At 32.5% G+C, this 14,928-nt stretch overlaps 3 protein-coding genes, 1 long non-coding RNA gene and 1 other non-coding gene across 6 annotated transcripts; 3 read left to right on the top strand and 2 right to left on the bottom strand.

Moving 5' to 3' along the window:
- Window positions 1-5,093: 5,093 nt before the first annotated feature.
- On the top strand, window positions 5,094-6,771 carry AT5G54790 (CTD small phosphatase-like protein). 2 transcript variants are annotated; one of them, NM_124860.2, is made up of 3 exons: window positions 5,094-5,591; window positions 6,276-6,341; window positions 6,455-6,771. In NM_124860.2, the coding sequence occupies exons 1-3, from the start codon at window positions 5,268-5,270 to the stop codon at window positions 6,560-6,562; spliced, it is 498 nt and encodes a 165-aa protein (NP_200290.2). In that variant the 5' UTR covers window positions 5,094-5,267; the 3' UTR covers window positions 6,563-6,771. The 2 variants fall into 2 exon arrangements, with proteins under 2 accessions (NP_200290.2, NP_001330209.1); NM_001345100.1 differs by having other exon boundaries at window positions 6,276-6,771.
- A 1,001-nt stretch (window positions 6,772-7,772) lies between these two features.
- AT5G08265 lies at window positions 7,773-8,022 on the bottom strand. Its single transcript, NR_143071.1, has one exon. It is a non-coding gene; the product is annotated as an other RNA (long non-coding RNA).
- Window positions 8,023-8,565: 543 nt separating this feature from the next.
- AT5G54780 (Ypt/Rab-GAP domain of gyp1p superfamily protein) lies at window positions 8,566-12,388 on the top strand. The gene is made up of 12 exons (NM_124859.4): window positions 8,566-9,154; window positions 9,823-9,918; window positions 10,110-10,213; window positions 10,319-10,458; window positions 10,542-10,634; window positions 10,718-10,840; window positions 10,938-11,026; window positions 11,127-11,232; window positions 11,333-11,430; window positions 11,541-11,804; window positions 11,880-11,963; window positions 12,050-12,388. The coding sequence occupies exons 1-12, from the start codon at window positions 9,065-9,067 to the stop codon at window positions 12,059-12,061; spliced, it is 1,299 nt and encodes a 432-aa protein (NP_200289.2). The 5' UTR covers window positions 8,566-9,064; the 3' UTR covers window positions 12,062-12,388.
- MIR2938 lies at window positions 8,836-8,935 on the top strand. Its single transcript, NR_143070.1, has one exon. It is a non-coding gene; the product is annotated as a microRNA ath-MIR2938 precursor (primary transcript).
- A 36-nt stretch (window positions 12,389-12,424) lies between the features above and the next one.
- THI1 (thiazole biosynthetic enzyme, chloroplast (ARA6) (THI1) (THI4)) lies at window positions 12,425-14,238 on the bottom strand. Its single transcript, NM_124858.4, has 3 exons — window positions 13,725-14,238; window positions 13,113-13,601; window positions 12,425-13,027 (listed from the first exon to the last, which is right to left on the bottom strand). Exons 1-3 carry the CDS (start codon window positions 14,121-14,123, stop codon window positions 12,866-12,868), a joined length of 1,050 nt encoding a protein of 349 aa, NP_200288.1. The 5' UTR covers window positions 14,124-14,238; the 3' UTR covers window positions 12,425-12,865.
- Between the last annotated feature and the right edge of the window lie 690 nt (window positions 14,239-14,928).

The following is a 14,928-nucleotide window of genomic DNA, read 5'->3' as shown; positions in this document are numbered from 1 at the left end:
TCAATTGACTATGAAATCATTTGTTACCATAAATTTAATTTTTACCTAGTTTGTTACTATAAAAGGTTTGTTTTGCTGAATTAATATAGGTTATGATATGAAGTTATGAACTATATTAAGGCTTATAGTAGGGAATTAATAAATGTAATTTGACGTAAATAATTTTAAACAATTTTCTCTTTAGCGTGAATATTTTACTTTCATGGCATGTAATTAAGTATATAAAAAAAACTTCCAAAAATATATTTATTTTTGATATATAGTGTGGTTTTATCTATATATTACATGCTACTTATTACTGTATGTATATCTTCAAAGAGGGGGTTTGCTTCGCCGATAAAACCATTGTTGGAGAGGTTTTTTCGTCGAATTAAAAAATTAGAAAGTCCAAAACTTTTTAACTCGATCAGAGAAAAAAATTTAGTCTAGCAGCAAAGATGATGGATCACAGTTTGACCTGGAATCTAAACACTAAGAAGAATTCAAATGAGAGAGAGATTTTAAGTAATTTAGGTTTCGCAATTGTTTATACTTTATAGAGAGAAAGAGAATTATATAAGAACTAAGGAGTATATAAGTGTATATATGCGCGTATATATTGGGAGAGACCAACACTATTGATTTAGTATTTGTGCTAAATTGTCAACTTCTAGAGGTTTATTTGTAAAAATAATGTGGTTTTGTGTACAAATTCTGAATTGAGTAAGTTTTGATTTTATGTGTTATATAATAAATAACATGATTTTTAAGCGTTTTTAAAACATATATCATATTATTAGATGTTTTTATCATTGATCAACTGATTCGTAAATAATTTATTTTTGATTATCTTGGAATGTAATTAAGACAATTGATATCAATGGATTATGAAATCATTTGTTACCATAAAGTTAATTTTTACCTAGTTTGTTACTATGAAAAGTTTATTTTGTTGAATTACTGTAGGTTTATGATATGAAGTTATGAGCTATCTTAAGGCTTGTAGTATGAAATTAATAAATGTAAATTTTGATGTAAATAATTTTAAATAATTTTCTCTTTACCAAAATATTTTAATTTCATGGCATGTAATTAAGTATATAAAAAAATCTCTTCCAAAAAAACTTTATTTTTTATATAGAGTAGATTTTATCTATATATTACATGCTACTTATTATTGTATATACATTTTATTTAAATATGGGCAGAATCAAGTTTCGAATGTGTTTAGTGTACATGCTACAATTGAACTCAACTCAATTGTCGGTACATGTTATATATAACTTGCCCGGTCGAAGCCCATTAAGCCCACAAATTTGTTTTTTGTTCTGCATCAACCATTTCAGAGTCTAATACAGTTTGATTCTCTTAACCCGAAAAAAAACACTGTAGAAAATTCAATATACATTAGTACTGTGTACATGATTGTAATTATACTTCCTAAAAGCTACATGTCAATTCTTGTTTAATATACTAGAGTACGTGTTATGATTTAACCGCAGTTAATTATGAGCTTTCGTTCTAGGTTGGAGCATCATATGCATGTCTTGTCGGAAATAATTGCTTCATATAAGAGAGAATTTAACTTATAAATTTAATAATTTCTTGATACAAATTGTTCTAATACAACAACTTTTATATATCACTAACAAGAATATTATGAGAAAAAACCATTAAACTAGTCCTTTTTCAACACTTTTGTAATCGTAAATTAACAATATTATATCTAAAATACGTATGAAGTAGTATCATAATTAACCATTTTCAAGAGTAAAAGGACAAAAGATAGACAATTATTAGGAAACAGCTAAATATTAAAGATTTGTTTCTGTTGGATACGGCTTAGCATCCTAATTCCTAATCATTGGCCTTAACCGCTCTCATAATCATATTTAGCTTAACAACTTGAGAATCTTTGGTGACTCACATGCGCATGTCAATATGTCATAGCATCAGCATGTGCATTTCATTTTCCCGGGGCGGTATATTGCTATACGTGTCGATTTGGAATTTCTAAGTTTCTCTTTTTTTTTTGGCCTAATTCAGAAGACTTAGAGAAAATAAAAACATATGAGATTTACATTATGTACAAAGTATATCCTCAAGAACTCAGTGTCTTAAGAGAAAAGGAGGTAATTTTGTAAGTTTGGGTACTTAAAACAAAAAAATTTACGATTACTAATCGCGGAAAGAGTGATAGTGAAAGCTATTTTCTTTTTTCACGAGACCGGTGAGCTACGTTAATACCTCTAACCGTATGATATGTAGACCCCAGTTGTTAAAAAAAGAAAAATGATATGTGACCCCAAAAAAAATAAAAAATAATAATTGTAAATATACAAAGCATTGACCTGTATTTGATTATTTTAAGTACAAAGTAATATTCCTTATTATACCAATATTCCTTTGATCATAATTTATATAGTTTTGTAGCAATAATTGTAAGTTGGAACCCACTAATTCCTCCACTCCACGTAGACTTTATGTCAAAAATATGGTTTACTGATAAAGTCTTTTTGTAAACTGGATATAACAAATTTAACAAAATAGATGTTAAAGGGAAACAAAATCATTCTTGAACAGCTTCGTTGTTCTTGAACCTATTTTCAGATTAGTCGAGCTCTAACACAGATTAGACGGATTTTGGCCTAGATTATCACATAAAAATAAAAATAAAAAAATGGTCAGTGGCCATTGTCACGTTAGTGATTGTAATAAAATAAGGCTTACAATAGGTAAAATAATTTTTGTGTCGACATATAACCTGACGAAACAACAGTTAAATAAATGAAAGAAAGGACACATATTGATATATAATTAGTTCTTAAGTTCGGCTTCTGAACATTATTTAGTGAAATAAAATCTTTGCAAGATCTTCTATTGACGTATGTCAAGGAGTTTTACTAAGTCAATGATATTATATATTGGAATATGACAAATTCTAGATCTTTTTGTTGTATTTGTTTTAGTGATCATTACCCAATGTTCTTATCTAAATTACAGTAAAGTGATCATTTTTGGAATTCTAGGATGCTGTTCTCAATCTTTTTTTTTGTTTCATGATCAATAACACCCAAAATTCGAACCCTTTACATGCGAATATCAATCCTGCTAAGACGTAACTCTGTCTGTGGTACCTAAACTTTGATGAGTGGAATATCTTGCAAGAGAGTAAATGTTTAGGTACAAAGTAACTCAAGAATTACATTTTTAGTCATTTTTTGATACAAACAAAAAAAAGTAACTCAAGAGAATTGTACAGAAGTGGCCACAACGAATCAAAGACATTGGAGATTACAAAAGGAAAAGAAAAGACAATTAGGATGTCGGGTGAAAGTAGGACTGATCATTTTGATCCATGTTTATTTATAGTTTAGGTTTGTAACTTCATACATTCAACATTCACATATAGTTCTATGCTCTCACATCGATTTATATTTCGATTTTATGCACTCACATAGTCACATCCATATAACTTCCTGGTTATCACACTTTTCGTTTTCTTTGCAATTTGAACAGTAAATGGTGTGATATGCCGAATTTAAATTCAAATTTAATATCGATATGGTCGACAAATTTTAACTTCATCAGCATGACAGCCTTCCATATTCTTCTCTTAAATCATGAACCATGCTCCTCAAGTTATCAAAATTTTACTAATTTTTGTTTATTAATAAAATACTATATTGTTAACAAAAGGGAACTGATTGAAATGCGCCTAGTAGTAGCATAGATTTTAACTATTATATTTTTGTTTTTGGATAATGTGAAACCGGCGCATTTGATCATTGATTTATTCATAATCCAGAAGTTAGTAAATTGACCATCCAAGTGGATCAATAAGAGAAAATTTTAATTAGGAATCTAATGATGTTTCAGTCCACTCTATTCATTAACTTATATCAGGAAAGAGCGAAAATGCGACGTCAGACTATTTATTCCTTGTTTTCTATTATCAATACTAATTGTGGAGGAAAGTTACAATGCACATGTAGCATTATTGGTTCATATACATGTTATCCCAAAATCACAAAACCTGATACTTTATTTCCTTCCACATACATATGTCTTTATTTTTCCGTCGACACACAATACAAGGACTAAACGTGTTAACACGAGATTTTAAGGTTTATATATGCTAAACTTGAGGACATATTTGTGCTACTTTTAAACATCTCTAAAATCTAAATCTAATCTTGTAAACATGGTTACGGAGGACATGTAATTGTTATAAGATTTAAGATTTAATTTTATAGTTGGCTTTAATATATTGACATTAAACCTTGCAAGTAGTTTACATGTTATTAAACCTCATACGACACTTTATGTTACCTATATGAAGGAGAATGTGACACATCTTCCTCCATATCATCACATAGAAATGCAAATTATAATTATTATTTTAATAGACCGGCTTCGCTCTTGTTTTAGGCGACCTCATAAATGTGTGTTTCTTACACTAGTCTATACTATTACTTATCTGTATATAAATTATAATTAGGGATACACCAAATAATTATTCCATAAAGATGCTAAAGTAATAATAGAGTAGCTCGACGGAAAATACAACTCCAAAAACTTAGAAGCTAAAGCTGAGCACAAATATGTTATATACAGTCAAATATACAGTCTGTGAATAACATTTACATATTTGACTATTTGTTGAAAAAAAGATTTAAAAAAGTAACCATGTCTCTATAACTGCAAGTTAAAAAAAAAAAACTATCTGGAATAATTGCATATACTGTAAAATGATTCAATCATATAGTTCTACATCATGTTTTTCTTAATTTCTTAATATTTTAACTACTCATTCATAATTTATACTTCAGACCGTTTACAAAACAATATTCTACTTTATTCATGTTACGACATTTTAGATAATTTAACACGAATAATTAATACTATTCATAAAAGTGTTCATAAACCAAGCTCGAATGTTTTATTTTTAATATAAAATTTCATATTTATGTTTTAATTTGCAGGATAACAGTATATTGAACTGGTTTGAACATTTCAACCAACTTTTATTCCAACCAAATAGAGAAACAACAGATAGAGCGACCCCACAAACCAAGATTCCAAACCAACATTACATTCCCCATCATTGACAGCAAAATAGTATTAAAGAGAACAATTTATTAATACTAATTTGGTTAATTTGATTATTTATTTACTTCACTATATATATAATAAACCCTCACGCATGTTTTCATCTGCTGCCACCAAATTACACAAACCAACCAACAAAAAACAACTCTCTTTCTTTTTTCTCTTACAAAGTTTTCATGGAGAGTTCAATGAACAATGCCTTCATTATGAGCAAACATGAAACGGCCATGTTTACAGACGACCAAAATCCAGAAGAAAGTAGCTGGACGATGTACTTTGAGGATTTCTTCGAGGCTTCTTCAAGCATAGTTGACGTCGGAGATTTCAGCTCTTCCTCTGTCTCCGACGCAGCGTCATTCGTGGCCACTAAGAAGACCCTCAACGTGTCGAAGCAAGAAGGATCTAATTTGGACATCAAGAGGACAAGAAATAGAGAGATTCCTTTTGGCCGTCATCATGATCTTGAAGACACTGCCTCTTCTCCTTCTGGTAGCCCTAACGTCAGTATATATATCTCTCTCTCCCTCTCGAAATGAATACATATAATTTTAATTTACAAAATGATGTTAGTTTGGTGGTTATCGCCGCGGTGATCAACACAAAAGATCGATTATTACTATACAACTCGTGAAAATTAACACTACAAGAACACTTCATAAATTTTAAGTTAACTGTAGGTATGTGATGAAATGATTTTTTTCAGGCATTATTCATTTTATAGTTTCCTTCTTTATGTTTTTATCGTATCATTTTCTAAGAACGTGATTATAGATTCTTTTTATTTATTTTTTCGTTTTGTACAAACAGTCGACGACCGACTATATTTATAAGTAAATATGCTTTGATACAGATATATAAATTATCTATATTAGTCATATGGTGATTATATGTTTTAGGACATTGGATTGATGATAAGGTTAGACGTCAAAGATAAGGAATGAATTTATATTTCTTTTTGCCAAGAGAGACAAACAGTTTATTAAAATTTTAGGTTTTGACTTGACTCATAATTGATATTATCCAACAACTTGATGCAACAATCTGTGCCATTTCTTAAGTTCCTATTTGACATCAATGTATATAATAATCAGCTTTAACAAGTCAAATGTACCTTATAAATTAATTTAGTACATAAATATTTTAAACAGTTATTGACAATTTGGGATTTGTTTTTCGTTTTATAGGTCTATAGCATGATGAACCTACAAGACAACAACACTAGACACGGGGGTGGTATTGTGGGTGATGATGTAAGAAACATATTAACTATATAATTTACCTTAGTATAGTTAATTCAATCATATGTTATACCAATTATATTCCGACTTCTAACAAGAATTTACGATACGATAATCTTACATAGGAGAAAAGAGTGAGTGCAGTGCCAAACCAAGGTGGACTACCAATAGACTTGAAGAAAAAAGGGCTTTGTTTAGTTCCTTTGTCTATGGTCACCAATTTTCTTGGTTGATTATAAATAATAATCCTTACATTCTTTTGGTTTCCTATATCATTTTTTGTTCATTTTAGAATATTTAATATTTGGTAGATTTTTTTTCAGTCATATGTTATATATGTTATTCACTTAATTGTTGAGATACGCTTGTGTAACAAATTACATATAGCATGTGAGTTGTATATTTATTACTTTATTTCTTTGATAAATTTATGTATATTTATTACTTTATTTCTTTATTTATATAGATTTCATGTCTTTACTATTGTTACCCATGATATTTCTAGTGTTTTCTTTTCTTTTATAACTTAGATTATGGATATATTTAAGATATAATTTGAAATGTCTATGAGAATATTAATGAAAATTTAGATAAAGTGTTAATTTAATTAACATTAATAAAATAAAATTATATTGATAAAATACTCAAATGGATTTCACACCAATGGAGATATAAATTTAAATTAGGATTCTCAAAAACAATTTCTATAAAAATATTAATATTAATTTGGTGAGATACCTACATGGTATCTCACCAATGGGGATGCTCTAAGTAAGAGATACAAACAAAATACATTGGTCTGAATTTTTTCTAAAGAGAATTGTTAGAGACATTTTGCTGCTTCACACAAACGTATGAAATTCTTGTTAACATTTTCTTGACTCAAAATTATTAGTTATGATATTTCAATTCAACAGTTTTCCTTAAGTTTCATGAATCTTTCATATTTGGATTGCTAATTTCTACCGGCTTTCTACTTTCTTAGCCTGTCACACATAAATAAGCTTTTTCAATTATGATTCACTAAATCTTGGGTATATGACATGCTTTCTACTATAAACTATTTCGAATTTTGTATATTAAATATAAGATTCTCCATTGGAAAGCGTTTAATCCTAACATGGCATGTTTATGATATGCATATATATATTGAATGTACGTGATTAAGAACTTTATATAGTTTCCATTTATTTGTAGAGGTAAACCTCTTTATTCTTTTTCGTAAAAGGTCAATCTCCTTACTCGCTCTATAATTTACCATTTATTTAGATACAAGAGGTAATAGTAAGATATATATTATTCACTAGTCGTATCTAAGTTTCCATTTGTTTGGTCATCACTTATATGAAAGTTTTCCTTCGAAGCTAATTATTATTATAAAACCTCTTCTTTGTTATTGAATATATGTTTCTTTCGGCTTTCAATACACAGTATACAGACAAAACGAGAAGGGGGAATGGAGGGCTTGGGACTAATGGCGTTTATAGCTTATTTTGCCCTTTTTGCATTCTTTATATGTGTTTTCACCTATGCATTTTATGTATATTGGGCAACTAGAGAGGATCGGGCGTAATTATATTGGTGATTGTATTGTTTAGTTTTATTTCTTCTGTTATTTTTTTCATCAATATAGTTTACTTCGCTTACGTTCTTCTTCTTTTTTTTTTTTTGTGATCAACCACATCGCTTACATACAATTCCATTATTTTGTCTCTGAATAGAAACAGTTATTTTTTCAAGTCTTGGGGTGGCTTAGTCTACTTTTGTCGTTTGGCTGAAACGATGAGTGACTTAAACCTTTCTAACGACTAATGTCGGAGTCGTTGAATACGTCAAAACAAGACACAACTTAATTCACTCGGCGAAAAATCTAATGTGGGTTATGACACCTAATTTAGTTTCTTCCAATGTTTTCCAAACCTAGTTTTCTAGGGTTTTGGAGAAGAACAAACAAATAAAAACCGAACCAAATCGAAAATACTTAAACAGAAAGCTAATTTTGTCACCGTGTTTAGTTCTAACAAAAATTAAATCATCCAACACAAATTGCATCAAATCGGATGGAGATCGAACTAAATTATCAAAGTATAGAAATCCGGCATAGTGAGTAAACCGGGTTCAAACACTTTTTGTAAAAGTTCGATTAAACACAAAGACTCTTAGTCCTGTAGAGGGTTTGAATCCGGTTTAATCACTAACCCAAAACTCCAAACCAAAAACTGATTGACTAAACCAAAAACTATGTCAACAGATTGACTAAACCAGAAACTTTGTCAAAAAACGCAACCTTGTCTCTCGTTTACTAAAAACGGGAAGAGAAAGATAATAAAAGAAAGATCGATGAGGTTGACCAAACGATCAACACCTTCTTAATTCACCACCATTAAAAATGTTTGCTTCTCCAGAGACCACTCAACATAGTTGATGATTAATTAGATTACTAGTAAAATAATTGCAACCCCAAAAGAAAAGAAAAGTTCTGTCTTTCATCTTTTCTTTTAATCTCAAAAACTGGACCCCTCTTAATTAGATCTCTAATTTGTTTTCTTTCTTCTCCAAAATTTGACAAAGAAAAGAATTGATCTTTTGAGAGGGTTCCAGTTTTTTTTCTCTTTCGTCTTCTCCATTCTTGTTTGTAGAAAAAAACCCATTTTTTATTTGGATTTTTCATTTGATTTTCCCGGGAAAGTTGTAATTTTTATTTTTTTGAGGGAGATTGAAAAAGTTCGATAAAAATGTGGGGAGCCGCCGCAGAACCAGCAGATTCTTATTACCTGATTCGTCCTGAGTGCACTGATGTCCCCAATACCAAATTCAAGATCAAAGTTTGTTCCTTTCCCTGATACTTTCATCTTTGTTATTGACTTTTATTGGATTTTGGTCAGCATTGGATTCGTTATCAATGAGATTGGCGTTTGCGATTCTCTCTGAGCTTTCAGATTCTTTTACTGGGTTTATGTTCAAAATGTGTTCTTTTGGTGTTGCTTAGATTCTTCATTCTAAAATTTTCAGCTAATTTTTAGCATTATTTATATTATTATCGGCGTGATGTCTCTTTGGATTTGGAACTTTTACCATTGGTAGATATGAACAAATAAGCGATGAGAGCATTTACTAGTTATGATTTAGGCTATGACATGTTTATGTCTTATGATGCTGATTTATAATGGGATTATTGATCTTAGTGCTCTTTCTAGATTTGATATTCTCATGGTTTCGTTTAGAGAAATGCAGAATCCTCCTTGGAATTTGGAGATTTTGTTTGCCATTGTTATTCATTGTTTTGATGTGATCAAACCAGAGAAGAGAGCAGTACTAGTTATGGTTTAATGGGTTGGGTATATCAATGTTTATGATTTCTGATGCTGATTGTTTAGGGTCACATATCTAGCATTGATCTTGCTTTGTAGCATCACATGATTATGTTTTAGAGAATGGCAGAGTCTCAATTTGCTGACAAGACCTACCTTGTTTCTTAATTATGTTTGTGCAGCCTGGTAAAACTCTAAGTGTAAGAAAATGGCAAGCTGCATTTACAACAGAAGGATTCCTTGATATTGGCAAGACTCTAAGTCGAATCCAACGAGGGGTAAGTCTCTATACATTGTTTCCAAAGACTGCAACGTTAACTAAATCTGTCCTGAATATACAAAAAATCACTTATAGTTTAAATCCTTTTGCTTGCTTTTGTTATCATTTCAATCAAGAGTTACACGGTTAGCAACACGGTATCAGATTTGGTTTTCTTATCATTTCAATCTTTTTGCTTGACTGGTCTAGGGGATCCATCCATCAATTAGAGGAGAAGTCTGGGAATTCTTACTTGGTTGTTATGATCCAAAAAGCACATTTGAAGAAAGAGAGCAAATCCGACAACGTAGAAGGTGTTCTTTTTCACCTATATATTAGTTTATAATAGATCCTCTTTATCTTGCACTCTCTTTGCTCTATATATATTTTTTTTTTGAAGTATGGATATTTCCTTTCAGATTGCAGTATGCTTCTTGGAAGGAGGAATGTAAACAAATGTTTCCCGTCATCGGAAGTGGTGGATTCATTACTGCACCTGTAATTACCAACAAGGGTGAACCCATTTACGATCCTATTGTACTACAAGAAACAAATTTAGGTAAAAATTTGTATCTTTTGCTCTAGGAAACAGTAGAACAAACACCTTTCACTAGAACTTATAATTTTTATGTTTTATCTCAGGTGCAAATGGTTCAGATTTCTTCAAAGATCTTGCAAGCCGTGGACCTTTGGACCAGAAAGTTATTCAATGGCTGTTAACACTTCACCAAATAGGTCTGTAATAACACTGCTTTGGTCACAACAGAGAGATAATTCAATATGTCATTGAATTGACTTGCGTAAACTCTTGTTTTCAGGTCTTGATGTAAATCGCACAGATAGGACTTTGGTATTCTATGAGAAAAAGGAGAACTTGTCTAAGCTTTGGGACATTCTAGCTCTTTACGCATGGATAGACAATGATGTTGGTTATTGCCAAGGTAAGCAGTTAAATATAAAGAAAGAACAGGGTTTATCCTTTGTTCAAGCCCTGATTGATTCTTATGTTTTGATCTATCTACTCTTTCTTCTGAGTAGGAATGAGTGATCTTTGTTCCCCTATGATTATGCTTCTTGAGGACGAAGCTGATGCTTTTTGGTGTTTCGAAAGATTGATGCGCCGATTGGTACTATACCTCTATGTTTTGTGTTCATATAAGTTTGTCTTGACTCTCTCTGTAATCAGATAATACTAAAGGTTTTTTATTCTTCTTTTGAACTTGAAAGCGAGGGAATTTTCGTGACACGGGGAGATCAGTTGGAGTCGAAGCACAGCTTACTCATTTGGCTTCAATCACTCAGATTATTGACCCCAAACTTCACCATCACTTAGGTATCTATTAAAGCTTTCTAACCTCACTTTTAGTATATAACTAATCGTCACTGGTTGAGCAAGAGAGATCTTGAAAGACATTATGGATCTTGAAATGCAGAGAAATTGGGTGGTGGTGACTATCTCTTTGCTATTCGAATGATAATGGTTCAGTTCCGAAGAGAATTCTCCTTTTGTGACTCCTTGTACCTTTGGGAGGTAACGTTCTTCTTCGTCTCTTTATAAACTTCACAAATCACAAACTCAGAAACATTGTTCTTTGACCGCACACTAATAAAGACTGATACGTACATGTATTCCTTGAGCAGATGATGTGGGCATTAGAGTACGACCCTGAAATGTATTCTCTATATGAGGAGCCTCAATTCGAGGGAGAGAGAATCGAAGGTTCCTCCAAAGGTAAACCAAAGTCGATAAACCAATGCGGGAAGTACGAGAGAGAGAACATGAAGAATGGAGGGAAAAGCGCGGAAGGTCCTTTGCCTATCTCTGTTTTCTTAGTGGCTAGTGTTTTGAAAGACAAGAGTTCTAAGTTAATGACCGAAGCTCGAGGACTTGATGACGTTGTAAAGGTAATGCAGAGAATTCAGAGCGGTTTTTATCTGTTTTACAAGTGAAGTCCTCTTTAATCTGTGTATTTTGCTCAGATCTTAAACGACATAACCGGAAACTTGGATGCTAAAAAAGCCTGTACTGGTGCAATGAAACTTCACAAGAAGTATCTTAAAAAGGTTTGCTTTATACTCTTATGAGTTTGTGTATGATCCTTCTTTAGCTATCTTATAACTCTCTGATTGTTCTGTTTTTGGTATTTCAGGCCAAGAAATAGCATTGCAGAAGATTCACGAGTAGTAGCGTTTTTGTATGTTTTTATACATATTTGATAACTCACAAAACCGGCGACAAAAAAGTGACTAACGATTCCTTGGGTGGCAAGAATTCTGAAGAAAAGAGCCCAATTTACACAACAACTTCTCGTTGTAAACTGTTCATACAAATCCACACATTTTGTAATATTTGTTTCACAAACCAAAACAAAAAAAAAGCACACAAAAGAATTATCATCGATGTCATTTCTAAACTCATTGTTGCACTTCTAAGTCGGATTATATATGTAAATAAGGATGGAGTATTTGAATTCCAGGTCAGACATCAGTATATATATATATATATATATGTTCATAAAAGAAATGTAAAAACTTTTTTCTTTCTATTTCACAGTTTTCCTCTGTTCTCTGAATCTAAAATCATAAAACTCTTCGTTCTTTCATCAGCAGAGAAACTATAGACATTGAATAGCTCTATCTATACATAATTTCTTCAAGGATAAGAATCAGAATTGAAGACAAGAATCCGACATCCAACACTAATCTCATCCCTCAAATTTAGACAGATTTTGTATTGCCAACGACAACGAGAAAGCTGCTTGTACTAGAGCCATAAAGAAGGAGAAGAACGAGAACATACGCATTACGAATGAACGGATACGATATTTTACACAGAAGTTCAGAAGAGAGAAACAAAGACACCAGAAAAGTTCAAGACATATTAAACACCTAAACTCCTTTTATTGCACTCCTTCAACATCCGAAGGATCAAGGGAAACTTTTCTTAACGTTAAAACCTTTTGATTTTAAGCATCTACGGTTTCAGCTGAATCTGCTGCGGCTAAGACCAGCTCCGGGCTTAGGTTTCCAACGAGAGTTCCGTCAATAGCATTCGGTAGCCCCAAAGCCTTAAGAGCAAGTTGTCCCGCCTTTTGTCCCGATATCATCATAGCACCAAAAGTTGGTCCCTACATCACCACAAACTAACTCAGGACATGATCTAACGAAAACTATGGATACCAAATCAAACATATATAGGTCAAGAATACTCACCATTCTCGGTGCACCATCGATCTCAGCAACTTCCATACCGGTAACAATCATACCAGGAACAACCTCTCTGGTCAACCTCACAATAGCGTCCTCAGCAGTGTTCATGTCCAAAGCTTTCATCCCAGGAACATGATCAATCATCCCAATACTCTTCAACCTCTTAACACCAGTAGCTCCAAAAGGACCATCATGACCACAAGAGCTAACCACAATCTTCGCTTCCATAACATTAGGGTCCATACACGATTGTGTGTGGTGGTTCTGAGCCACAAGAGCCCAGTTAGTCACCACACCACCAACTCTGTTTCCTTTCACAATCAAATCCTCAGCAGCCACAGCGTTGAAGAGCTTCACATTAGGACGAGCCAAAAGCTTGCTCATGATGGTTGATGTGAACAGAGCCGCGTGCTTAACCACAACGTAGGTGTCTTGCTCATCGTAAGCCACACCAATCTCGTCAAGGAACAAGTGAGCTGGTTTGCGAACAATCTACCATAAGCACAAGCAATCAATACTCATAATGATTCAATCTAAACCCTAATTCTCCATTAAAACAGAAACAGAACTCAAAACTTCAACAAAATCACACATGCAAATGAATCTAAATCTTACCATGGCGGAGAAAAGCTGACCACCGAGCCAAGCACCACCACCAGGACTAACAGATTGCTCAATAATGGCAACTTGAACATTAGGGTTCTTACTGATCTCATAAGCAGCAGATAAACCAGCAGATCCAGCACCAACGACGACGACATCAGTCTCAGCATAAGTGATCATATCCGTCATGTACCTTCTCGTCATCTCACGTGACACGATCGATTCCTTGATCGGGTCGAACGTGAAAGCGTTCAAGTCGTAACCAGCGGTTGTGGCGCGAACGGAGAAAGATCGTGGTTTGAGACCGATGGAGATAGGAGCTGCGGAGATGGCTGAGCCATGGAAGGAAGAATCGAAAAGTCTCTGAGGTTTGGTTGAAGAAAGAGAGAGAGTAGAAGCTATGGCAGCCATTTTTGTTTTTCTTTAGGGTTCGAGTTTAGTGATGCTGATGGTGAAGTGAAGAGTGGTTGTTGAGTATTTAAATTAGAAGAAGAAGAAAATCTGAAGATTGATGGCCACGTCAGAGATAAGGAATGAAGGGTTAGAGAATTTTTGATCTTTTTTTGTTATTTTAATTGTTTTTTGTATTATTAATATTTATCGTGATTATTTTAATTTTTAGCCATCAATGGAAAGTAACGATCTCCTTTCTTCACGGTTCTGATTGAATGAAGAAAAGACACTTCTCTTGAACAAGCCCAAATTTAGTAAAACCATCTCCAATGACTATGTCTATTTTTTTTTATTTTTTTTTTGGTCAAAAACTATCTCTATTTTTTTCCCCCATTTATGAAAGAAAAATACTTATATTATACATTGATTAAATGTATAAAATTAATGGCGAATTGATTACTGTTATAACTTCAAAGAATTGACTGAATCGGATTGCTCTATTTCTTGAAGAAAAGGGAAAAAACTTTGCAATTAATATTGTGATATGGATCAAAATAAATGTATAAAAAAATATCTCGAAGCTTTTATCTGGGAACATCTGTAGCCAGTTGCAGTGAGTGTGTGGTGACACGAACAACAAGAAGGTGAAATATCTTTGTACGATAGAGACGGCATTTGGACTTTACTAGTGACAGAGACAGTTCATTTATCATTATTTGTGTGCTTATGAATTATTATTACTAGTGAGAAGATACATCAGCCTTTTTGATCATTGAACTTTTTTGTGGTCCAAACTAAAACCTGCAATTTGGTATACTTGGAA

The sequence above is a fragment of the Arabidopsis thaliana genome, chromosome 5 (assembly GCF_000001735.4).
Source record: "Arabidopsis thaliana chromosome 5, partial sequence".
NCBI lineage: Eukaryota > Viridiplantae > Streptophyta > Magnoliopsida > Brassicales > Brassicaceae > Arabidopsis > Arabidopsis thaliana.
Note: the sequence above shows the minus strand (reverse complement) of the source record. Positions and strands in the feature narration are given on the sequence as shown.